Source organism: Barbus barbus (assembly GCF_936440315.1).
Source record: "Barbus barbus genome assembly, chromosome: 2".
In the NCBI taxonomy this organism is placed as follows: Eukaryota; Metazoa; Chordata; class Actinopteri; order Cypriniformes; family Cyprinidae; genus Barbus; species Barbus barbus.
In genome coordinates, this window is record NC_136730.1 from 11,640,159 (window position 1) to 11,668,152 (window position 27,994).

The 27,994-nt window shown below is 36.3% G+C and overlaps 1 protein-coding gene across 1 annotated transcript in view; it reads left to right on the plus strand.

Annotated features, from left to right (window-relative positions):
• LOC306884301 (ADAMTS-like protein 3) overlaps positions 1 to 27,994 on the plus strand; it is a 193,257-nt gene that overhangs the window by 11,673 nt on the left and 153,590 nt on the right. Inside the window, exon 3 of the mRNA XM_079440043.1 lies at positions 13,389 to 13,508. Within this exon, the coding sequence (XP_079296169.1) occupies positions 13,389 to 13,508 (120 nt within the window). The remainder of the gene's footprint in view (positions 1 to 13,388; positions 13,509 to 27,994) is intronic.

The following is a 27,994-nucleotide window of genomic DNA, read 5'->3' on the forward strand; positions in this document are numbered from 1 at the left end:
CATGACTCCATAATATTGCTTCCTCCAGTGAAAATGTCCATTCCCTGTTATTCTTTCACATAAAAATCTACTAACATGTTTCTTTGGAACTGATTTAGACTGTTTTTATTTCTAAACAGTGCTTGATCTGTGCATATTTCTCTCCTGATTCAAACAAGGTGACTTTCACCAGACAAAGCAATATTAGAGGACTTGTATTTTAGCTGGAAGCAATGGTTTGAGGTTGAAAACATCTCAATAATGGGTTTGTTTCTTACAAACTCTTAGCTTTTCACTTCACAAGTGGATTATTTTTATGTTTTTATCAGCTGTTCATTCTGACGGCACCCATTCACTGCAGAGGATCCATTGGTGAGCAAGTGATGTGATCCTCAATTTTTCCAAATCTGTTCAGATGAAGAAACAAACTCATTTACATCTTGGATGGCCTGAGGGTGTATACATTTTCAGCTATTTTCTTTTTTGGGTGAACTATTTCTTTAAGACCAAGCAGCAGCTTCTGCCAGCTTATTGCAATGCCAGTGTACTGAAAGCTTAGCACGTGTTAGTGTTACTAGTGCCACTTACCTGCCTTTCAGCAAACCAGTTTGTAGTATGTAGTTTGGAGTATGTTATGTCACCTTATTAATATTCATGAGAATATATCATTCATAAGGTTTATAGCATCTTACCCCAATTATCAGATCATTCTTACAGCACTGACACTATGTGATGCTATTCATATGCATCGCTACACTCAAAGTGTTAAATTCAGCCGTGTGAACTGCTTAACCAGCACTGAGGCACTTCCTGAAGGAGCCTTGAATTGTAAATACAGTAAACTGTGTGTTCTCTTACCTTTACTATTTATTATTCTCAGTAAGTATTTCAATCTCCGCACTGAAGTGCCTCAAGCGGCTTTTGGATTGACATATGATAGATATCCAGCAACAGTTCACCTCAGTGTTTTTCGACCTCACAGCATCTGTTAGCTTGTGCATCTCCATTTCATAACAAAAACAGAATAGCAATCAAAATGCATTTCGATTGTGGAGGAGGTGAAGATCATGAATGTTCAGACTTATGGGGAATCATTTCAATTATATTTTATAACAAGTTCTGCTCCTCAGGGGCTCGAGTCGTGACATTAGCAAACAAGATGATTCAGTCTTCATATTGGAACTTCAGTGTCCAGCTGATCCTTGATGATTTACATTTGTTTTTTACCAGATGCTTTCTTAACAAATTAATATGCATAAAATGCAATAGCTGAAAGTAGCTATATGTTGCATGCTAAGCTAAACTTCTGAAAGGAAAGCAGAAAACTGGAAATGTGGAAAGCAATAATGAGATATTGTAATTCAAATTTACAGTTTGCAAGTTAAAATAAGGTGACCAGAATTCTGAAATGGAAATCAGAGACTTTATAGTGATTCAGTGGTCATAATATCATTAATATCTTACTTGTTATTAATAATGAATTGAAAAATGTGAAAAATACGATTTTTGTATTTTTTTTTTAATTGTTGTGGGTTTATATACCATTGTAAAAATAATGTCAATTTGATCTTAATTGGTTTTAATGCAATTCACCAAAAATCACACTATACAAAAAATAAAGCAATGTAAATAGTAACATTTGAAAAAAATGAACAGATCAAAACAGTATTATAACAAAATGATGACTTTATAAAAATTAATATACATGTCACGGTGCACACAGCAAGGATGATACGGGAACACGAGACGAGGAGTAAACTCAAAATACAGTCTTTAATGACTCCAGGCAAGACAAGGCAGACACAGACACAGACACAGACACAGACACAGACACAGACACAGACACAGACACAGACACAGACACAGACACAGACACAGACAGGAACACCGGGGAGTAACTAGTAGACCAGACGACACACAATTGAACTGGCAGGAACTTAAATACACAGGTTAATGACTAAAACACAGCTGAACAGAATAAACTAATAATCAGATTAAACAAGGACAGGAAACAAACCAAATAAGGAAACATGAGGTGGGAACACATGACACACACAACATATATAATATATGCATATATATATATATATATATATACACACACATTTATTTATTATATATATTTTATTTATTTATTTTCAGATTGATAATAAAGGTGAAGCATGCAATATCTTCATAGTAAGCATTATTACTGCAGAAAAATAACTGTTTTCAAATAGGTTTTCAAAAGGTTTCAAAAGGCTCCACCAGTAAATATTTACATGCACAAGCTTGATTAGCAGTAAAAATGCAACAAAGGTCATGCAGATGCCTTTAACTATGCGTTTTTGTCAGTTAAAGGTCATAAATCGGTTTAATCTGTTAAATCAAAAACAGATCTGGTATGCAACAGCATTTCTTTTTCATCCAATCAATTCCTGATGGATGAAATCAAGTCCCGCGTCGAGTATTCACGTACAAGGATGTAAAATAAGGTTCAAATGCCATTTCATGTTGAGTTTGAACATAATGAAGTTGAAAGAGGGAATATATCTTGTGCCTCTCAACCCCCCACTTTATTTTGGGTGGTATGGACAAGTGTGAGTTATGGATGTTAGGACCATTAAATGCTTAGCGGTAAATCCCGAGCTTCCTGCTGAGCCAAGGCTGGACGTTTCCCACAGGCAGACCCTGTGGATGCAGGATTTATTTTGAGAGGACGGGGACTTTTTTGTTGGTATTAGAGGTGGAGTAGGCAGGGTTAAGAGTTAGCGAGGTGGAGTGGCGTTAAGCTGACGTGTTAAGGGGTGTGATTAGAAACAGAAGAGGTTTGGCCAGTGGCGAGCCGGCCTGGAGTTAAATGTGTCAGTGCTGGTGCTTGTAGGGGAGGGTGATAAGAAGCGTTAACTGTTAAGGAGGTTAAGAGCAGACGAGGTGGGGTCACAGACTAGAGTAAATATAACAGTGGAAGGCAGAATTATCTCGGGCTGCTTCCAGACACAGACATATTTCAGAAATGGAAATATTTTAACGTGATTAACTGAGAAATATTGCAACAATGTGTACAATTTTTACCCTCGTAAATATCTCAATTGTCAAGACTTTGCCTCGACAGGCCAGTATGTGATTATTGCTCTGCTCCAAAACCTTGGACTGCCTTGCTGGTGCTCAGTCTGAAATGCAACATTGTGAGTGAAAGATTTGGAACATAACATTCTTGTGTCATACAGATAGCGTTCAGGAGAATCAGGTCACTAGTGATTTCAACAGAGTTTGAATTTTAGCATATGTTGCTAATCAAATGATGTGGGACTATGATAAGCATACACACACATAGCACAGGCAAATATTTGTGACCTGCATCATCATTTTTAATCACTTCTGAGTTCCTGAAAGATTCCAGATAAGACTTTATTTAACAAAACTAGGATATTTATTTAAACATACAAGAAGTAAAAAAAATGTATATACACTATACCATTCAAAAGGTTCAGGTCAGTACAGTAAACGTTTTTTTAATTTAAAAGGAAATTAATACTTTTATTCAGCAAAGATAGATTAAATTGATAAAAAGTGACGGTAAAGACATGTATAATGTCACAAAAGATTTCTATTTTAAAAAATGCCGTTCCTTTGAACATCCTGTTAATCAAAGAATCCTAAAGAAAAACAAAATAAAATAAAGTTTCCACAAAAATATTAATCAGCAAAACCTTTCTTATTTTTTGCTGAAAATTCAGCTTTGCATCACAGGAATAAATTACAGTATAAGATATATTGAAATATAAAACAGAAATGTAATTAATATTGCACAATATTTCTGTTTTTACTGTGCTTTTAATCAAATAAATGCACCCTTGGCAAAACATTAAAACTAAAACTAATTCCAACCTAATTTAACCTTTTTACTCACTTTTGTGATATACTTGACATAACTTGAAAACTGAGACTTGTAATACGTCAGAACCTCATAATAATGATGAACTGTTTTTTGATACCTTTGGGTACTGAATTATTTTTATAATCAACATTAATTATACTCTCTCCACTATTTTTTCCCATTCAGGCAAGCTCGCTAGGTTTTGGAACAGAGCCCATGTCACCTCAAAACAAATATCCTATACTATGGTAATCCGTACTATGTCCAGGTACCCAAATAGATCAGGAACAGCTGTTAGCAGATCCTCATGTTTACCCAATTCCCATTCTCAAGGTCAGCCAGACCCGTCTCAGAATTCCTCAACAGGATTTTCCCCGAACACGTCACCCGAGCTCTGTGAACACGGCTCACGGGGTGGTCATCAATGCTGGCGGGAACTGTTGACTTTAGAGTTATTGTCTTATAACCTCTTTTTATTGTTTTGTCAGAACCTCAGCAGTGCACAGAAGCCATCAATCAAGCTGGATTATTGGCTGGTTGTGGAGTCGATTATGGTAGCCTGTTTTTTGATACCTTTGGGTACTGAATTATTTTTATAATCAACATTAATTATACTCTCTCCGCAATTTTTTTTTAATAAAAAAGGTAATTGCAACTTTTTATTTCACAATTCTGAAATTTTTTTTCTCCCAATTGCGAGTTCACATCTTGGAATTCTGACTTTCTTCTCAGAATTGCATGATATAAATGAGCGATTTTGACTTTTTCCATAGAATTGCAAGATGTAAACTCACAGGTGTCAATTATAAAGTCAGAATTGCGTAATAAAAAGTCACAAATGTGTTTATAATGTCAGAATTGCGAGACATAAACAATTGCAATTCTCAGAAATAAAGAAAAAATATTTAAGTTTATATCTCGCAATTCTGACTTCCTAACAAGCAGTTGCGAGTTTTAAAGTCAAAATTGTAAGATATAAACTTGCGATTTTGATAAAAATTCTTTTTTTTTCCCTCAGAATTGGACTTTATAACTTGCAATTGCGAGTTTATAGTTCACAATTCTAAAAAAAGTCAGAATTATGAGAAAAAAGTCAGAATTGCGACATATAAACTTGCAATTGTGAGTTTATATCCCACAATTCTGACTTTTTTACTCATAATTGCAAGTTTATATCTCACAATTTTGAGAAAATAAGTGAGAATTGCGATATATAAACTTGCAATTACAAGACAAAAGTCAAAATTGCAACATGAAGTTGCTATTGTGAAAAGAGTTCATAATTAGAGAAAAAGGTCATAATTGAGATAAAAAGTTACCTTTTATATTTTTTATTCAGTGGCGGAAGCAGGCTTCCATGGTCGATGGTTCACTCTGCTGTCTTTTTGGAAACTTACTGGATGTATTTTATTAGTGCTCAAAAATGGTTAGTTCCTCCTCCAGTGGTCTGCTCTTGTTTACACATCTCAGTGAGCAGCAGCTGATGCCATCAAGTGCCTCCTAATTGTTTTAGGAAGCAAGTTGTGCGTAATTTCCTTGTAAGTATGTACGTTTATGTATGTTTAGATATGTGAATGAGTGTTTGGCAACTGCCAAGCTTTACCTTAGTTACCCAGAAACACTTGCTGGCTTGCTGCAAGCACATTTGTCACAGCAGTCAGGTTGATAAAAGTGTTACCATGACAGGAACCTCCATCCTCTTGAGCTCCTCTTGCTTATTAAAGTGCCTTCAGAAGATAACAAGAGATCAACAGACAGCTGGAAAAAGCCAAAAAAGGACAATCTTGCTGTAAGACTAATGACTGTGTCAAAACAAGGATGGCTGGTACTAGAGATGTGTATAATATTGTAATTGCTGTTTTAACAATGTGGAAGCTGACGTTATTGGGTAAACGTTTTGACAACGTTTTTATAACCTGAATGTGTTACTTGGTTTGCACTATACTTGTGTAAATGCCAAACTTCACTGGGAAACTGCATATATTTAATTAAATTGCAGCTTGTATTGCTTATTGCCATATTGATTTTATTTTGATATATTGTGTAGCCCTAATTAAGTGAACAACTCTATTCTCTTTTCGAATCTAAATTTCACTATTGCTCAATAGAATTGAGTACCTGTGAGTTGGACATTCATGGATTGGAGGTAAGAACTTGAGGATGACATGTCAGGAACTTGAGGACAACGTGAACAAAAGTGTTTTTTGTGCTGCATGACTTCTGAGTGATGGAAGGCCTGCTTTCATAATGAGATCAAAGATCTGGCACCATCTTCTAACACCTGCATTTGCTAAAACATTCAGCCTGAGGGTAGTACCACCAGAACGGACCAGCGGCAGTGGCTAATGAAGGCACACAATGAACTCCATTAACTTTGTACTTTGGTATTTTAGCCTTCAAATTTTGCAAGTGGCCAATAGTTTGTCAATAGTTTGTATTCCAGTTGAGTGGCATGTTGTGGACTAATTTCGATGTGCGTAATGTTGCAGAATCACAGCACTATGGTTGGCAATAGCCTGACGTTTGTAACTCTGGGTTGCTTTTTGTTCCCAAGAATGAGCCACATTTCTGTTCTATTAATCCCTGCACTCCAGCCGCTTCTGGTACGAGAAAAACAGTTACCAAGAACATCAAAGTATGGCCATAGGGAGCAAGCTCAACCCTGCTGGGCAGTTTTGCTTTTGCTGTTTGGAATATGTTCAAAGAGGCTGTAACATGCTGAGATTACACTGATGAATATGCATTATCCATCAGCAGGTGGGTGGATGATGTTGTCACCAGAACTATCGCAGCACGTCTCTACTAAAGGCTCTGGTGTATACAAACTCTCCTGGTCCAGTGTTTACAGCACCGCTTTTCAGTGGTGGAGCATAGTTGCTGTCTTGCTGAAGATTCAGTATCAGGCAAAAGAAGTAAACAGTTGTGACTGTGAGCTTGCAGTCTGAATCAAATGTTCCATTAGTGAAGTGACATTCAGCCAAGTGTGGTGACCCATACTCGGAATTCGTGCTCTGCATTTAACCCATCCAACGTGCACATACACAGCAGTGAACACACACACACACCGTGAACATACACCCGGAGCAGTGGGCAGCCATTTTATGCTGCGGCGCCCGGGGAGCAGTTGGGGGTTCGGTGCCTTGCTCAAGGGCACCTCAGTCGTGGTATTGAGGGTGGAGAGAGCGCTGGACATTCACTCCCCCCACCTACAATCCCTGCCGGCCCGAGACTCGAACCCGCAACCTTCGGATTACAAGTCCGACTCTCTAACCATTAGGCCACGACTTCCACATTAGCCAGTTCACGAGTAATTTATTCATATTCTTTTGATGAATCACTCAAAAATAATTCAGCATCTGATTGGGGAAGTCGTGGCCAAATGGTTAGAGAGTCGAACTCGTAATCCAAAGGTTGCGGATTCGAGTCTCAGGCCGGCAGGGATTGTAGGTGGGGGGAGTGAATGTCCAGCGCTCTCTCCACCCTCAATACCACGACTGAGGTGCCCTTGAGCAAGGCACCGAACCCCCAACTGCTCCCCGGGTGCCGCAGCATAAAATGGCTGCCCACTGCTCCGGGTGTATGTTCACGGTGTGTGTGTGTGTTCACTGCTGTGTATGTGCACGTTGGATGGGTTAAATGCAGAGCACGAATTCCGAGTATGGGTCACCATACTTGGCAGTATGTCACTTCACTTCACTTCACTTTTTGAATTCCAAATTCCAAGTCTAAAATGAAGCAAGTTTTAAATATAGTTGATATGTTCATTTATATGTATGTGAACTAATGTTCAAAAGCTTGGGGTCGATAAGATGTCTACATTTGTTTGATCAAAAATACAGTAATATTTTGAAATATTATTGCAATTTAAAAGAACTGTTTTCTATTTGAATATATTTTAAAATGTAATTTCTTCCTGTGATCAAAGATGAACTTTCAGCATCATTACACCAGTCTTCAGTGTCACATGATCCTACACAAATATGCTGATTGGCTGCTCAAGTATTTTTTAAATTTTTTATTCATTTAGCTGACGCTTTTATCCAAAGCGACTTACAATTGCTATATATGTCAGAGGTCGCACGCCTCTGGAGCAACTAAGGGGTTAAGTGTCTTGCTCAGGGACACATTGGTGTCTCACAGTGGATTCGAACCCGGGTCTCTCACACCAAAAGCATGTGTCTTATCCACTGTGCCATCAACACCTCAAGTAACTTTTCTTATTATTATATATTAAAAATGGTTGTTCTGTGGAAATTGTGATACTTTTTTTTTGAAGATTCTTTGATAAATAGAAAGTTCAAAAGAACAGCATTTCAAAAATCTTCTTTTTTTTAAACATTATGTCTTTATTGTCAATTTTGATGAATTCAATGCATCCTTTCTAAATAAAAGTACTAATTTCTTTAAAAACAAAATCTAGTGTATATATATTTAATGCATTCATATTTATATTTATAAATATATATCCTCCACTTCACTGGTGCAAAATCATAATTCTGTTGGCCAGGTCAATATTTTTCAACATGCTGTCCATGATATATTGAGGTTAGAGAGATCTAAATTTGAATTGTGCTGTGAAAAAAAAAAGTTGGTATAGGTTTCTTTTATGACTCACTATGCGACTACATTTCTAGCTTCTGCCAATGGTAACTGACTGTCGTAAAGAAAATACTCTGAAAGCTTTTACGTGACGTCAGGGACATTATATTATTGTCTTACAAGGAGCATGTGACCCAAATTGTTGTTGACGCTTTTTCCAAAGGATTTAAAGCCAGGATGCTTTTACCACCCCATAGACGCTGCTCAGGGTAAATGATGAATCTTCATTGTCCCACTGACTTCAGAGCTGAGGAATGTTCGAGTGACCAGATGTTAACCTGGCCCTTTTAACGAAGCGCTCTTTCTGGAAGTTATGATCCAGGATTAGGTCTTCCTCTGACTGTACTGAATACTGATCCTTAGCACCGAGTGCTAAAAGTCAAAAGCTTATCTAGGGTTAGTCCGATCTGAGAAAAGGCACTGGCCTGCTGCCAAAAACCCAGAGACCAGCCAGAGTTTTCTCCACATTGTTGAGTAGACTCGCTCTGACAGCGCCGTGACATTCCTCCGCTCAAAGCTGAGCCTTTCGCTTCCAATCTTTGAAGTTAGAACTCACGGCTTGGCCGTCGACTTAGTGCTTTACTTATTTGGCACTTATGCCCTGCTGAGACAATGTATCTACAGTTCCCTAATAGAGTGCCTGATGAAACATCTTCTGGCACATAAAAACACGCACACCTGTGCCGGCTCTTGTAAATGCCAGTGGAAGTGAGCGGAGCCTTTAGTAATGAGCTTGTATGTGGCTCTAAGTTGAAGGAAACCCAGTACGGTTACTCACACGCTGCCTAATGTTCAAGTCGAATCAAAATCAGGGTAAATTACAGAAGTTAGGGTTAGTTAAGAGCCGTTCACAGCAAGCAAGATAGTGCTAAGCATAAAATTTAATTAAACATTCTGGCCTGGTTTCATAGACAGGGCTTAGCCTAAGCCAGTATTAGGCCATAGTTCAATTAGGACATTTAAGTAATTTTTATAAACATGCCTTAGAAAAAAGCATTACTGGTGTGCATCTTAAGACAAAACAAAGGCACTGACATGTTTTAAGATCAGTTAGTGCAAGTTTCTTTCAGTTGAAACAGCTCAGATTTATATTTTAGTCTAGAACTAGGCTTAAGCCTTGTCCGTGAAACCGGGGGTCTATCTACTGCTGGCATCACTTTTAGATTTTTTTTTTTAGCTGATGAACAATAAAAGCATCAGCCAATCAGAATCTCAAGCACTCAAAAGCTGCAGTGTACACTTATAACATTATCATTTGTTGGTGTGGATGCTAATTTAGTAGGGATATAAGATATTTGATTTTGCCGATATTCAATATGCCGATATTTTTCAACTCATTTCGGCCGATAGTCAAAATATATCGGCACAATTTTTCATATCGGGCTGATGCCGATGTTTACATTTTAAGCCATTATCGTTCCGATAGTCCTTGGAGTACACATTAGACTGCCTTGTTCCAGCAACCATTTATTTTCATCAAGAGTTGCATTAATTCTTGTATTGACAATGGCATAGTCAGACCCTTCTTCAAAGTCGACTCCATCACATCCCAAAGACCTTCGACAGGGTTAAGGTCATGACTTGTCGTGACCAATTCGTGTGTGAAAATGATTTCTCATGCTCCCTGAATCACTCATTTCACAATATGAGCCCAGTGAATCCTGGCATTGTCATCCTGGAATACGGACATGAGAATGTCTTCTGACATGGTTGTTTAAAAAATTAAGAGCTACACACTGCATCAGTAAGGGTTAAAAGAATTGTAACCAAACATATTAATCACTGTGATAATGACCCAACCATAAACTCGTCAGTAGTTCCTTATTTAAATCCAAACAGTGATTTTTTGTTGATTTAAAAACATTGACAGCCAATTAAAATCAACCTGTTTATAAAGAAATCAAGCATTTAAAGAGGCAGACAACGAAACTGTTGCACAAACTTATAATAAACAAATCCTCTGCTGATGTGCAAGCTAATGTATTTATCATTAGTTATCTTTATAGTTATCATTTTTGGTGTGATTGAGCCTTAACTATTACAATAAAGTTTTAAAAATCATAAACAACAACAACAAAAAGTTTTAATCTAGCTTCATGCATTTTTTTTTTTTTTTTAAATCAACACTCGAATATGGGCAAGTTTTATATATAAAAAAGCAAAGACTACGTCTGGACTGGGTTCAGAACGATGATCAAAACATAGATAGAGTAGATCATCAATACCCCCAAAGCTTGCACAGTCTTATACCAATTCTTGGGTCATCATTTCATTCCGTAATGTTATGTAGTTTTGATTTATATGCTGTTTAATGCTTGATGATTAAATTATTCTACCATTGGCTTACATATGTGATCGCTTGTTTCTGCTTGTTCTTTGCCCTGATTTGATCCAGACGTTCAGTAATTTAACATAAGGAAAGCTGAAAATTTCCATCAATGGCGGGGAAAGAGTTAAAGCATTTAAAGAGGCAGATGATGAAACTGCAGCGCACACTTATAATAAACACAACTTTATTGTTTCTTGGTGTGGACACTAATATAGTTATCATTATCTTTATTGCTATCGTTCTTAGTGTGAATAGGCCTTTAAACTGATTTAGAGGCAGCCATCCAAGTACTTGCTCATAAAATAAGAAAAACCCAGGATTAAGCCTATTAAGATCTGATTTGTGTATAGAAACAGAGGCGGTTATTATGAAGGGAGTTTGAAGCCCTCATCCACTGAAAGACTTTTTTTTTTTTAGGGCACTTAAAGGATCGTATGTCGGAATGTGAACATCCTCACAGTGCTTTGTGCAGCTCCCTTTGTTTTCTATTCTTGGTTATGAAATGAAAGTCATTCCCGTTAGCCATATTATTTTTGCTCTGTCAGGGCTGTTTCCTGTGAGAGATGATAAGAGATGGCTGAGCTGCTCCACTCGTTCCTTTGCTCGCACGTACAGGAGGGAGTTTGTTGTCGTAAGTCTGTGTGGGCCCCCGTGAGGTACCTTGGGGCCTCAAAGGGAATTTATTGGAGAAGATGTCCCCTGCTAACACAGTCAGCACCTGAAGGATTTCTGTGTGTGTGTGTGTGCGTGCTTGTGTGTGTGTGTGTGTGAACTCCTGTATACACAGATGGTGGGGTGTTTACAGGGGTTCAGTGGGACAGGAGAGGTGACACACAAGACTTGTTTAGGCTGTAAGGAGTCTGGATTGAACTGTGTGTCTGGAGACAGATTGCAGAAACATACATGACAAGTGTAAACATAAACACACTTCACACACTCACGTGTGTGCGTGTGTGTGTGTGTGTGTGTATTAAAGAATAATATCTTTTGAAATTAATTTCATCCTATATTTTGACATATAGAATGAAAAAAATTACTAGTGGAATTTAAATTTTTAAAATAAATTTTCATTTTTAAATATGAATTACCCTGGTTATCCTAGAACATAGAATATTTTCATACACACAAAATTATATTAAGTTAGAGCAGTCTAGAAAATGGCAAATAAATTATTTTTATTATTAATATATGAAATTAATATTACATTCCATGTAATATTACATGTACTGTATTACTGTATATATTACTGTATTCTACATATAAGGAAAAATTAAACATAAAATCAAAAAATTTGTTTCAACCTGACTTTGGGTCAAATATGGACTAACCCATCTGTTGGGTTAATTTTTTGCATTCAATTTTTTAACACAAAAGTTAGGTTAGTCCATATTTGACACAAAGTTTGGTTGAAACAACCCAGCATTTTTTATGTAAATTGTCAAAATTAATCGAATCAAAAATAATTTATGGTTGCAAAACTTATGTTGAACTAATGAACTTCCTCTGTTTTCTGACTCTGAATTTGGAGCCAGTTCTTAAAATTCTACTGAATTTTGTCCAGGCCTTCTACACACACACACACACACACACATGGATAGCAGAACTGTTAATTCAGGCTTGTCAGTGAAAGTCTGTGTCGCTGATGAAAGCATGCCGGGCGGCTCCTCTGACCGTGTGCCAAACTCTGCTGCTCTTTAGGGCGTAAGTGCTTGGCGAAGTAGTCAGCCTCACACACTCACCCTAGCAGACACTCCCTGGGCTCAGGTACAAAATTAGATTCACTTTTTATACCTGGTACATTTTGTTTTGCAGCTTCAAGTGCTTGAAAATAGTTTCCCTTTTAATGAGCAGGGAGGGAAAAAAGCTTTTCAGGAGCTCGCTGTGATTTTATAACCACCTTAACTTCCATAAATTGTTTATAAGTGTGTCACCAGGCCGTTCCGAGAAAGCCGTCGGCCTAGCATTAGCACGGTAAACACATGGTAGCCTACTTCAAATTGGTCTGAACGATTCAGGATTTGGTTCATGCGCTGCAGCTAATCTTCCTCAATAAACCTCTAAGGCAAAGGGAATTTCAGCTCTAACAAACCAGAGCTGCTTTCTCTTCTGTGGGGTTTCTACTGTCTCAAAATGAACTTTTGACACACTAACAGTTAAATTTCCTTTTAATTTGTCCATGCTGTAGTCCTTTATCTCCTATTAGTTTGGTGGATGTCAGAGATGGATAGCACCTGGCAGGTTTCGAGGTTCATTTTATGAGTCAGGATGATTATTTTATGTCCGTCTATATGAGTTTTCTGAGTTTATTTTGTGAGTGGCTGATAGAAAGTGTGGCTGATACTTTATATAAAATGCATTTTATACACTGAATCTTATTTGAAGTTCTAAATAAAACAAAGATCATTGGATAAGAGAAAATACTAATGTATTTCTACTTCAAAATTTGTCTAGCTACTTTAAAATAATATTTAATGTAATGTGTTACTTGCTGTTTCTTTGTAATTGTTTGTGAAATTTACTTGCTGCTTCCGAGTGAAACATTTTTTGGAAATTGAAATGGAAATTTGGAAAAATTACAAATAGGCTTAACTCATGAATTGTTGTTATTGTCTTGTTTTACAGGGAGTTGCGAGCCAGACGCAGAGTGCTTACTTCCTCCCTGAATTTGCACTTTCTCCACAAGGAAGCTTTCTGGAAGACACAACAGGAGAGCAGTATCTCACCTACCGCTATGATGACCAGGTCAGAAACACAGCATCACACGCTCAGTACTCATCTGTTGTAATAATTTTTATGAACACGTCACACATGCCACTTCCTTTTGTGGTGATTTAATTGCACATCGTACAACTACTGCTCTGAGAAATGATCATGGTTCATTAGCTTCTTGAATTTAATACTATCTAATAGGCTCTGTTCTAAAACCAGGTGGGCTGCCTTGCTGTCTACTAGCATTGGGTAAAATAAGACATTGGGTTTAACATTTCTTTATCAATATTATTCAGTGTTGAATGTAAGGTATGAATTGAATTACTTTTATTATGATCTATAATTATGCTTCCTATTAATTATTTCTAATCATGCTTTGGAAGAGTCAGTCTAAAGTGTACCGATGATGCCTCAACATGCTGTCTAGGTAGGCAACTCACTAGGTTTTAGAACAGAATTTTTGTAGACAAGTGAACTTGGCATATGATTGAATGAGTCAGCAATTAATTTGTCAATCATTAATAATGTCTGTCTGTGCGTTTCTGCACCCCACTGAGAGGAAAATAGTTGGAAGAATAATGAGAAATGACATTAGTGCTACTTTTTATTTTAATTTGTTGTGTGCTATGATTAACATTTAATATGATATAACCTTAACCAATTCTGATGATGTTTTCAATACAAAGAATCCTTATTTAAAATGTGATTTTAATGGAACTTTCATTGGCCAGGTTAGAATCAACTTTAGTTTTTTTATGCACATGTGGATAAACGCAATTTATTAAAGTCGATTGTTGTCACGTGTTGGTGAGGTACAAACGCACAGTGACGAAGGAGATCAACAAAAAATATTTTAATTAGATAAATCCAGGAGACAAGGCAAATAAACCAACTTAACATGGACGAGAACGGACGAAGACTAAGGGAGAACTGAGGTCTTATAAGCATGAAGCAAACAAAGGGAACTAATGAGATGATTAACAGACAACAGGTGAACTGAATGACTAATTAAACAGAACGGGGAAAACTAGGTCACAGGGGAAACAGAAAACCACAGACATGTAACAATTGCATATCTAAACATACATTTTTTTATACACTATCGCTCAAATATTTGAGGTCAGAAAGTTGCATTAAATTAAACATTTATGCTGTTTCAAAAGATTGCATTTCAGATAAATGCTGTTCTTCCGAAAAGTATCCTGAAAAAAATGCATCAGTCTCCACAAAAAAATAGTAAGTTTCACATTGAAGTGTTACATTCAAATTACATTTGAAACTATATTCAAATAAAAAAACTGCTATTTTAAATTGTAATAATATTCCACAATATTACAATTTTTACTGTATTTTGGATCAAATAAATGCAGTCTTGTTGAGCATAAGATACTTTTTTCAAAAACATCTCACTGACCCTGACAATAATGGATTTAAAGGGGTCATCGGATGCAAAATTCACTTTACAAGTTGTTTGAACATAAATTTGTGTTGGAAGTGTGTGTACACATCCATCATATAATGATGAAAATCCACCCAGTGTTTTTTTTTAAAATCCCAAATCACACTTTTTTTAAATTTCACAAATCACACTTTTCTGAGGTTTCTGTTCTGTACAGGCCCCTCCCACGCCACAATAGTTGATTGACAAGACCGTTTTACCTTGGACAAGCCCTGAGTGAGCTGAGAGCTGATTTTGACAGGGTAAAGGAGGTGTTTTTTTACACTACCATTGAGAAATTTTAACCAAAGTATGTTATAGACTTTTCTTGAAGACCCTAAAGAATCATATCAGCTTGTGTAAAATAGGCATCCGATGACCCCTTTAATATATTTTTATATTAAGCAGTATTTTTGCTTTTAGCTTTATTGACCAATCAGAACCCAGGACCAGAACTATTCGTTTTGAAATAGTGAAAGAGTTATTAAATATGGGAGCACAAGACCTGTCGATAATGTAGATTTTGATTTGTTCACAAATCACAGATAATATATAATATAAGCTTCAGTGACAGATGCTGTGTTAGCGGCGGTTGTTCAGGACTCTGCTGTTGAGCTATTTCCTCTCGGTACGATCAGTTAAGACTTTCAGATCAGCCCCTCGGGCTTAAGGGGAATTTGGGCCAGGCTGTCTCGGTAAACCCTCTGTAACAGGAAAGTCCAGGTAAACCCAAAGTTTATAGGCATTATAAAGCTCTGCCTGACTGTTTTCTTTTGAGCGCCTGCCCTGGGAGCCATTAACCCAGACACACTATGCCATCGGACTGTTTCGGGGTCTGTTATGGAAACCTTGTTTCGTGTCAGTCCAGCACTGATGTCTGTTTCCAGGCCAGTTGTTATGTTTGTGACGTGTTGGCATGCATGTCAAGGATGGCTTTTATTATGGTGATTTAATACAGGAATGTGGCGGTGGCACGGCAACCACGCAAACACATGCTGCTTCCTGTTGTTAGGACAAACTTCCAAGCATTTCTGCTCATATGAGCTCATACAAATGCACTGCTGTTGTATATCAACGCTGATAGGTGTTTGTGAGTGTGTGCAAAAACATTCTCAATGGCTGTGTTTGCGATTGTATTCTACCATACTGCTCTTACTTTTGCTGCAGCAATTTGGCGTGGATTTCAATAGTTTTTATTATATTATTGTTAGTATTCATTTGGTTTTAGTTTTTCCCCACAGTTTAGTTTCAGTTTCTTTCATTGTAGTATTTCAGGGCTGCTAAAGTTAATTGCACTATTTGTATCATTTAACAATGTTTTAGGTTGTTGCATTGCAGTTGGGTTGTAAATGTTCCAATTATAGAATATAACATGTATCAAAGTCAAAAATTAATTTGCAGCCATTTTACTTTACTTTTGGAAACATGAGCTTTTTTTTGGAAACATGAGCATGTGTTTTTAATTGATCAAAAAAAGACCAATTAGCATTTTAGAAATAAAATTGCGTGACAATTCATGTTTAATCAAATAAATAATAAAAAAATATGTTACAAATGTTAAAAATAGTTTACATACCTGAAATTAAAAACACATACCTGAAATTACATTCACCAGTGTTACAACTTTACTTGTAACAAAAATTACAAGTAGCAATTTTGACAACAAGCATAGTATATTTTGAAAGGTGTATTTGTTCTGCTACTTTTTGTAATTTTAATATTGTTTATGTACTATTATAATATTCATTCCTATTTTGAATTCTCTTATTTTTACATTTTCAGGTTTCATTTTAATTTTTTATTTATTTTGTATTTAAATGTTTTTTAGCTTTAATTTATTTTGTTTTAGGTTTTAATTTTTAGTACTTCAACTTAAATTAATTTATTTTAGTAAATTGCCAAACATATATACAGTTTTTATATATTTTATATATATATACAGTGGGTACGGAAAGTATTCAGACCCCCTTAAATTTTTCACTCTTTGTTATATTGCAGCCATTTGCTAAAATCATTTAAGTTCATTTTTTTCCTCATTAATGTACACACAGCACCCCATATTGACAGGAAAACACAGAATTGTTAACATTTTTGCAGATTTACAAAAAAAAAAAAACTGAAATATCACATGGTCCTAAGTATTCAGACCCTTTGCTCAGTATTTAGTAGAAGCACCCTTTTGATCTCATACAGCCATGAGTCTTTTTGGGAAAGATGCAACAAGTTTTTCACACCTGGATATGTATATGCAGTTTTTGCTTTAGTTATTATAAACAGCACCAGTTTCTTATAGTATTTAAACAGTATACAGTTCCCAATGATTTCAACACAGTTTCCATTCATAGGCAGACACAGAAAATGGTCTTACTGAAAAAAGGGTCCCATTTCTGCCCATTATGGTAGAATAAAGTCTTTTATGCTGACTGACGTTTCATATTTAGAACGTGTCAAAGGATATGAATCCTTCCCAGTCATCCCGTCTGCAAGGTAAAGGGCTCTTCTTACAAAAGAAAATGCCACCGGCACCAATGCCGCTCCTTGCGTGCTGCATCTCTCCAGTAAGTCGTCTCTCTTGCCAGAAAGAGGGTGGATACCATCCAGGCCTGTGCCTGCTGAGGTTAGCCACAGATGGAGGGCTTTCCCCTACAGACACGGGGCTTAAACTAATAGATAATGCACATGTTCCCTTTGGGCATCTCCCCAGCCAGCCGAAGCGCCTGATAGACAGGCCCATAGTATAAAGCAGCTTTCCTCAGAGAGCCCCGTAAAGCATATCTAATGGTTTTTTGTGTTACGCTACCTGCTTGAGACTTTGAGTTTAGCCAGCTGGAGTTTTTTTGGCTCCGAGCAGCATGCTAGTGCCAGTGTTTCCACTTACAGCCAGTCCAGTCCTTTCTAAAATAAGTTCTCGTTTGAAAAGACGTGACACTGTGCAGGCAGAAGGCAGATTTTTAATGGATGGGTTCAGATTGTGTTGATTAATTTGGGTCAAGGATCAAGCTATGGTCGGGGCGATTTGAACGTCTGGGTTTGAGAAGGTGTTCACCTTGAGAAAGCAAGTGCCAGGTTTCATCTTTGAAGGTCTTTGATGGGGTATTTGTAAAACTGGCCCCCATCTGTGGCATGCCGATGTACTGGGATGGAGATTTAAATTGGGAGAGTCAGGCTCAGCAGGACTAAAGGAACTTGCATACTAACTATCTCTGAAGTGAAATATGATGAAGAAAGCAGGAGGGTGTTAAATTTGAGCCGTTAAAAAGTAAAAAGACGCCTTTAATAGTTGGTTTATGCTGTATGTATTTGCAGTTGGATGGTGAAGATGTGTTTTGCATCATAGCTGTTACTATATTGTGTGTTTTACCACAACTGAAACTATATTGACCAATTAGCATCCAAGACTGTAACAATCTGTATGGTAATTGACATTTTGGCATTTAGATGTGTAGGCATGGAGCATTAAAGGTATAGTTCACCCAAAAATTAAAAGTTGCTGAAAATGTACCCACCCTTAGACCAAGATGTAGGTGAGTTTGTTTCTTCATCAGAATAGATTTGGAGAAATTTAGCATTACATCACTCGCTCACCAATGGATCCTCTGCAGTGAATGGGTGCCGTCAGAATGAGAGTCCAAACAGCTGATCAAAACAACACAGTAATGCACAAGTAATCCACACCACTCCAGTCCATCAATTAACATCTTGTGAAGTGAAAAGCTGTGTGTTTGTAAGAAACAAATATTTCATTAAGGCATTTTAACTTTAAACCGTCGCTTCTGGCCAAAATACCAGTCCGTAATCCAAATAATTCTTCCTCCTGTGAAAATGTCCATTAACTGTTGTTTCTCACATTAAAATCCATCCACATTTGTTTAGAAATGTTTTGGACTGTTTTCACTTGAAAACTGTGCTTTTTTTGTGCATATTTCTGTGCATGATTTTTTACAGGAGAAAGCAATATTATGGATTGCTTGTGGGTTATTGTGATGTTTTTATCAGCTGGACTCTCATTCTGACGGCACCCATTCACTGCAGAGGATCCATTTGTACGCAAGTAATGTAATGCTACATTTCTCCAAATATGTAGCTACACATTAAAAACAGTTCCAATCTTAATTATTTTTTGTTACACTATGCACTGTCCATGATTAATTTCTTTATATATATATATATATATATATATATATATATATATATATATATATAATTTTTTTTTTTATTTTTATTTTTTTCTCGCTAAGACTCTATGCTTTCTTTTTTTCTGTGGAAGACAAAAGAAGATAATTTGAAGATATCCAAAACATTGGTCCCTTTAAGTGCTCAAATATTTTTGGGGGCCACTGTAGGTGTGTATTGTTTTGTCAGGCTGTGTGGGCATGCCTGTGTGGGCATTACTGTCATTAACAATCTAAAAATCTAAATTCACTTTAAACATCCCACACTAATATGTAAATTAATATGCATGTGATACTAATACAAAAACATAATGTTTCACAACATCTCGGGTTGGCATTTAACTTGAAATGCATTTCTCAGAACCATTATTGCACATTTCATCATAAAGCACATACAATAGAAAAGCTCATGATATGCATGTCTAAGCACAATTTTGTATATCTAATGAGTTGTTGTTTTAATTTCATACATATTGAGGTTTTTATGTATTTGATTTGCAAAATCACTTGTAAAATATCTCAGTGGCTGGTGAAATTGAGCATTTAGCCAATGTGCCTGGCAAACAAAAAAGTTAATTTCCTTTGCTGGTTTTAATGCAGTATAATCCCATGTGATTATACGGCCATCATTAAAGAGTTATTTCATACTGTGCAGAAATGAGTCACATTCAGTGGCTGCTTCTGTCTGTAAGTGTAGATGAGCTGTAGTGGACATCCATCTATCTATCTATCTATCTATCTATCTATCTATCTATCTATCTATCTATCTATCTATCTATCTATCTATCTATCTATCTATCTATCTATCTATCTATCTATCTATCTATCTATCTATCTATCTATCTATCTATCTATCTATCTATCTATCTATCTATCTATCTATCTATCTATCCTAATCTAATCATTCGTCCGTCCGTCCGTCTTTATAAAACATTTAAAAATTCCTTGATGTTTATAGAAAGTCTGTAGCCCCTTTGACTGTATGTTTGTAAATCACAGGTAAGTGAAGCGTTTGATTACACAGCACTTTGGTACTTAGTACAGACCTTTCTCTCAACTCTTGTGTGTGTGTGTGTGTGTGAATGTACATGTCGAGCTGCTCCTAATTGTCTCTAATTTAAGCCTGAATTCTTTCCAACTGCTAAAAAACACATTTCATCACCCCACTGCCTGCTAATGCTCATAACACCTTTTTATGCAATGACACCCTTGATCTATTTTTAATGTGGCATTTCCATAAATTCGCATCGCTGAAAAGCTTCTTTTGACTTTCAGGTCTTCGTGCCAAAAAGGATGTTGGTAATGCCAAAGTTGGGGTGCTAATCAAGACTCTCTTAGTTATATGGGACATCTAGTGTTTTACCCTGAGCACTTTCAGTCGAGGCTTGTGTAAAGTCCCATTTGCCTAATCCTCAAAAACGCCTGGCAAGATGTAGCTCAGTCATAGGCTAATGCTTGACATTTTGAAATTAGATCACAATGCATGCGATCAAGTTTAACGTGGTAGGCAGATATTAGCTGCAGATGTTTTATTTTCAAAGGATTTAGTGCTGTGGAGACATAAAGCAAGGGCGTAATGAGGTTGATGCATTAATACTTTTATTCAGCGAGGATGCAATAAATTGATCAAATAAGACATTTATAATCTAACAAAAATTTATATTTGAAATAAATAAATTTCTTTTGAATTCATCAAAGAATCTTGAAAAGAAAGTCACTAAAATATTAAGCTGCACAACTGTTACAATAAAAATCATGTTTGACATTATTCTTCTGTTTTGACTGAACTTTGAGGAAAATACAAAGCAAAAACGTGTCCTCAGCTACCCTCACAAAGTTCAACATGAACTTCAATGTGACGACAAAACCTCCTGTCTGAAAAGAAATAGTTTTTAGTGAAAGACGTTTCATTCATTGTTGCCAAGCCGCTTTCATGGTCACACCGCAGATAGAATTATCCTCATACCTCGAAGTGTCAAGCTGTTGATAAGACGAGAATCAAGATGGAAAGGAAATTAAACATGTTGGTGTTGGTAGAGGAATCATGCCAGGCACGTCTTGCTTCGGGTAAGAATGATATGAGGTGAGATATTTTTATTCCTTTCTGAGAGTTTTACAATAATCCAAATTTATAATTGCATTGTACTTGATAAATAGTTGTTCACAGCCATTTCGTAATCCGAATGAGTCCTATCATTTAAATTTTTTCTTACTTTTATGGTGTTTCTATGTTCATTTTGGAGCTTGATATTCATAGTCGCTGTTGAAAAATAGCTGTGTGGAGTGCATTCCATTGTAAATAGAATAGCTTATGGCTTTGAAACGACTTGAGGGGCCATAATGATGACAGAATATTCACTTTTGGGTGAAGGATTCCTGTAATGTGGCTGAATGCTGTTATTTCCCAGAGAGAAACACAGGGTCACAGTTTGCTGACCACATGATGGTAATATTAACTTAGGAGACATAATTGTGTAACTTCATGTAGAGCAGTCAACCGTGAAAGCTCAGCATTACAGCTGCCATTGGTGATATTCAGGAAAAGAGTGTGTATCATATCAGCCTGTCCCTCCACTGCTATTAATCAAATCTGGAATTTAACCTGGGCCAAAATGACTGGATGTTATTGTAGGGTGCATGTTTTTGCTCGGGGAACAGGCCTTTTTGAGGTTCTGACTTATGAGCAGGGAGTGAAAGTTGGATTGAGTGTGCTTGGCTTTGAAAATCACACACATATACACACATACACGCAGGTATAAAAGAGAGAGGAGGATATAAGCTCTTTTTCAAAACCTAGTGAAGTGTACTACACACCGATATTGGTACTTTTAACTAAAACTAAGGCTACATCAACATTAATCCTGACAAGTTTGAAAAGGCATGTTTTTCTTCACGTTTTGACCTTTTGTCCATACTGAGATGCTGTTTTTGGCCAGTGAAAGTAGAGCCTTTAGAAGATGCTCTCTCAGGTGGATAAACTTTAAAATGCCATTTTTTACTTTTTGTGTGGACTGAAACGGAGGTATTTGAAAACAATGACGCATAGTCATGTGATGCATAGTGTACTTTTATATATATCTGTGCATTGTTGTGCATGCAAGTCACTTTAAAAATGTTGCTAAAGATTCATATTCAATTTCTGCAAAGATGAAAGAATATTTACTCGCAATTGCTGTCCTGCCGCAAAAGATGTTGACAGTTGTCTCTCGGTATCAGTGAGCATTTATGACATTTTACGCATGCACAGCAAGGAGATTTAAGCGTTCTCAGAGGTGTGGACAAAGAAATCTTCAGAAATTGCATTAAAATCATTAGTGTGGATGGAGATGGTTTTGAAATGAAAATGCTGTTTTCAAATATATCCGAATTAATTTGGATGAAGCCTAAATTTATAAAAAGTCGTTTTGATAATTGAATTAAAGCTAAAGAAATAAAAATAATTTAAGTTGAATAAAAATGCAATAAAAAATTAAAATTACAACTGAAAATATAAAATGTACAATTTAAAATATTAATGCATACTATAATAATTCTAAAAATAACACTGACACAGGCAGCTGCTTTCTAAAAAGGTGTACTAACATCATGAAACCTATTAAGAGACTGATTTGGAGTGCACTACATAGGCGTCACACAAATTACGTTCTCCTTAATGTGCACACATTGTAAATATTTTTTCGAAGTTGTAAATAAAACATTATTGAAGTATGTTTTGCAAGAAAATACTCTTTTAGATTATATTGGATATGTTTATAATGAATATTTTTTTATATTTCAGCAATATCTGGGATGTACTGACTCTTAAGTTGTTCCAAACCTGTATGAGCACAGAAGAAGATATTCTGGAGAACATTGATATACAAAAAGTTGATGTTGACCATTGATTTCATAGTAGGAAAAAAATACGGAAGCCAATGGCCACTAGCAACCGTGACATTTGTGGGTGAACTATCTCTTTAAGGATAGAAACAAGGTATTTTACTTAGCCAACTTGGTCTGCAGCACACACATGATGCCTTATGCTAAGTAGGGAGCTCACTAGGTTTTGGAACAGAGCTATTTAGAGTATTTTTTACAGTCATGTTAATTCACCTCGTGGGTTTTTCGTTTAAAATATTTAGCTGTTTTTGTCATTAAACATTCAACTTGTGTGTGTGTTTTGCCGTTCCTGCTATGTGGGGGGCTGTGGCTGTTCTCAGATCAGCTTATATCGTCTACTTAAGGGACTTGCACGGGTTGCACACCTGTTGTGTCAATTCCCTGCATTCAAGTTCACTCAAGGTCATATTTTTAACACAGTTGCCACGTTTGAGCACATATGTGAACTGCATTATGTTTATGTGTGTGTCTCCAGTCTCACCCCCGGACAACAGGTGTGGCCCTTGGATCAGAACAGCCATCTGGATCTCGTTTGCCTGTCTTTTGAGAGTGCGCCAATTTAGCAATTGCCTCATTTTGTGGCCTTATTTCACGTACTCTGACATGGCGTTCTTTGGTCGTGGCTTAACATTAACACATTACGGCAGCGTCCTTTTAAAGGGATAGTTCACTCAAAATTTTAATTTTGCTGTTAATTTACTCCCTTTCAAGACGTAGGTGACTTTTTTCTTCAGTAAAGAAGATTTTTAGCTGTAGACCTTGGTGATTCAGAACATGCAAGTCAGTGGCCACTGGTACTTTCAGAGTCAAGAAAAGCATATCAGCGAACACAAAATTAATACTTGTGGCTCCTGATGATATATTGAGGTCTTATGAATCAAAAAGATTGTAACAACATTGTTACCTGTAATTCAGAGTCTCAGGCAAACCCAGTGTGATGTCTGGTTCACAAACGAATCGAACTGGTTCTTTTTAGTGAACTAGAGCAGCACAGGTCTACAAGTTACTAATACTTACTACAAGTAATGAAAGTTATGGTTTTTCTTTACTTAAAAAGGTGAGCTGATGAAGATTAATTCATTCACTTTATGCGCAAAACATCCAAACTTCACATTATCATTGGGTGCTTTAATTAAATTGCGGTGAATTGGTTAGTTTCAGTCCTTGATTCTGATCGGTCAGCAGCTGTTTTATTCACAATAAAGCATGGCTATGACTGCATCACCCAACGGTTCTGTGCATTACAATCAGCAACATAAACATTCAATATAGCATCACAGCTGTTGCATGTATTATGCATTTCAGCAAAATTAACTGTTTATCATTTATGCAATAAAGTATGAGTGACCTCTGCCAGCATTTTGGTGCATCATTCACCTTTAATTTTGAGGCCACGCCCTTGTCAGGGTTGTCACAGCAGTTTACTAGAGAGAGACCCAGATGCAGAATTATCAAGGGAGTGACACTTACTTACAAGACTGGGACTAACAGGGCTGAAGTGAGTTCAAACAATAGGAAAGGGCAGTCTGCTGGAGAACAGGAGGATGGCCGAAGTCAGACAAACAACAAAGAACAAAGGAGATAGAGCAGCACCAGTCAATGAGATCACTGGAGATCAGGCAGCAGCTTGAGCAACCAGAGCTTGATAGTTTGAGCTGTAGTGAAACCAGTCCAGTCATACAGGTCTTGAGAACAGCAGCCAGGGGGAAGTCAGGAAACTGAACAGAAACACACACACTGGACAAAAACACAAGACATAACAAGCAACAAAGACACTAACTACACGTTTAAAAAAAAAAAAAAAAAAAAAAAGTTGAGCCAACTTAAAGTTAAGGCAACAAACCTCAGCAGATTTGAGTTCTTAACTTGTTTTAAGTTTATACATCAAAAAGTTGATAACCTCCTACAAAAATAAGTTGAGAGAACTCAAATCTGCAAAAAACTGGTTGCCTTCATTTTAAGTTGGCTCAACTTTTTTTTTTTTTTTAAACAGTGTACACGCCATGACTGTAAAGGAAAAAAAAAAAAAACTGCTGAGAGCAAATAAAACAAAAGAATGAACCAAAAGGCAAATTCCAGGAATCAATAACTGAATATAAACCAGCTAAGACAAAATCAAAATAAAGGAGCCAAACTAAAGGCTAGAGAAAACTAGATTAAAAAAAAGACACTAACTAGACTAGAGCAAAATAACAAAGGCAAAGAAATCCTAATAAACTTCAAGAGAACTAAATGCAAAGCCAGACTGAAAAGGAGAGTAAAAACAACACGACTAGTTGACTGACAACAAATTCTCTTGCACACAAGATGCTAACACAATGAACCAGCAGAGACATGAGGGTACAGGGGCACAATATAAAGGAGCTGAGCACATGAGGATCAGGTGGACACAATCACATAAACGAGGACTAAACTAGGACTAAACAAGGGGGTGGGGTAACTGGAAACCAGGAGGCAGGGCAAGAAGAGCACATAGCCAACAAAAACAAAGACAAGCCATGTGCTCAGACACAAGACAAACAAGGACACATTAAACAAAGACAGAACAGACTGTTCTGTCTATGTTTAATGTGTCCTTGTGTGTGGACCCTTACAGCCCTTCCCTCTAAAAGAAACTCTTCTCATATACGAGCTATGCGTGTGCAGTGTGGAGGGAATATTAGGTATAGTACTGTATGTCCATTAATTTACACTATTATGGTGCTTGCTATAATATAACTCGCTCTGTGCCACAAATTGGTCTGTTTTAAACTAAAAGACAGAAAACAGACATTTTCTCATATTGAGAGATAAGCAGATGTATGTGTGTGAGAAAGTGTCATATAGGGTATTAAAAAAATAAATTGCACAGCGGATGAGAATGGCTCCTACAGCATAGTCGCTTGTTCCTTATTTCCTACATACGTGACATCATTGTTTGATTACGTAAACAAATCAGTTTTTGGAACCATTTTATTGAAACAAACTGTCTGAAAAAAAAGAAGGAAAAAAAAGGATTTCCCTGTTGCCTGAGGCTCTGTATTACAGATAATAATGTTGTAAATAATGTTCAGTTTCTTGCACAAACCGATCGTTTCGCTTCATAAGACCTCAATATATCATCAGGAGCCACAAGTATTAATTTAGTGTTCCCTGATACACTGTAAAAAAAATTGTTCCAAAAAGTTGTTTCAACTTAAAATAATAAAAAATTGACTTAAAATTTTTAGTTTAGTCAACTTGAAATGTTAAGTTACTCAATATTAATTTAAGCAACAACTGGAATATTTTATAGTGTATGCTTTTTTTTGACTCTCAAATTGACATTAGCCATTGCCTCACAATCAACAGTTTCAACCAAAAATATTCTTTACTGTTCTACTGAAGAAAAAAAGCCACCTGCTTCTCAGATGGCCTGAGGGGGGAGTAACATTAACAGCAAATTTTCATTTTTGAGAGGACTATCCCTTTAACATTACCGCTGCTCTGGAATTACGTTGAATTTGGGCAGCGGTTGCGTTTACTTTGCAGGACGCCAGGAGGGAGAAGATTGAGCCGCTAAGAATTTATTGTTCTGAGAGGAATTCTAGTGTTTGAGAAAAAGGAACAGATAACAAAAGGATAGATGATGCCAGGGTCGTCTCTGGGGTTGTGGAGCAGAGGTTCAACAAGGTTTAACTCAAACAGAGGCTTCTTTAAGACATTCTTAACATGCTGGACAGATCAGATATTGTCCTCCCTTTGTGATTTATGTGTCTCAATTAGGACTTTGCATGAAATGCTGGTCTAAATTAAGTTGTTACAAACAAAACGAACAAAGAGACCTTAGAATGCGAGAAGAAATATTCAACTCCGCAAAAGTAATTAGCTGCTAAATCAAATGAGGTCAGAGGATGTCTCATTCGCTGACGTTTTATGGGTGAGGACAATCAGAAGGACAAATTGTCTGTGGAGAAGTGGAGTCAGCAGGGAACTACATCTTCTTCCAAAAGATGTAATGGGAAAAGAGAGCATTAGTTTTATGAGTTTAGATTCCACGGTGCGTTACAACCCACTTCCTGGCGTTTATTAAGTTTCCCCTGATTTTGAGAATCAAATGCAAATAGCATAAATAAGACAACAAATGTGTTTTTCCTGACATGTGAATTTACAATTAAAGTAAAGATTTACAGGTGGTGTTTTGTAAGTCTATGGTCCCCCAGTGGTCAAAGCCGAGACTTATTGAGCGCTTGAATATAACAATTAGAAAGTTAAAATTTTTTCATTATTGATATGGTGTAGTTATGACTATACTATTGTATTAGTACCTTCCTTCGCTTTGTTTTGTAAATTTGTCATGTTTTTTTAGTGCTGTCAAACGATTAATCGCGATTAATCGCATTCAAAATACAAGTTTTTGTTTACATAATATATGTGTGTGTACTGTGTATATTTAATATGTATATATAAATACACACACATGTATATATTAAATAGAAAAATATAGAAAACATAGAACATAGAAAAATATGTTACATTTATATATATATATACATGTAAATTCATGTAAATATTTTCAAAATATATGCTGCATGTGTGTGTCTTTATATGTACATATTAAATATACACTGTACACACACATATATTATGTAAACTAAAACTTTTATTTTGGAAGCGATTAATCGCGATTAATCGTTTGACAGCACTGTTTTTTATATAAAAAGGTATCAATACAAATAGATTGAAACAATCCTAAAAAAATTAATTTCCGCAAAATTAATTTCCGCAGTTTCCGCAAAAATCTATTCAACATCGATAATAATAATAAATGTTCCTTGAGCACCACATCAGCATATTTCTCATTTTATTCAGCTTTGCTGTCACATGAATAAATTACATTTTGGAATACATTAAAATAGAAAACAGCTGTTTTAAATAGGTTCACAATATTATTTTTCCACAAGCTGTTTTTACTGTATTTTTTATCAAATAAATGCAGCCTTTACTGGCCTGAAGCACTTTAGGTTTGCATGATTATCGACACAGCATTTTTTAGAAAAATCATGTTAAAA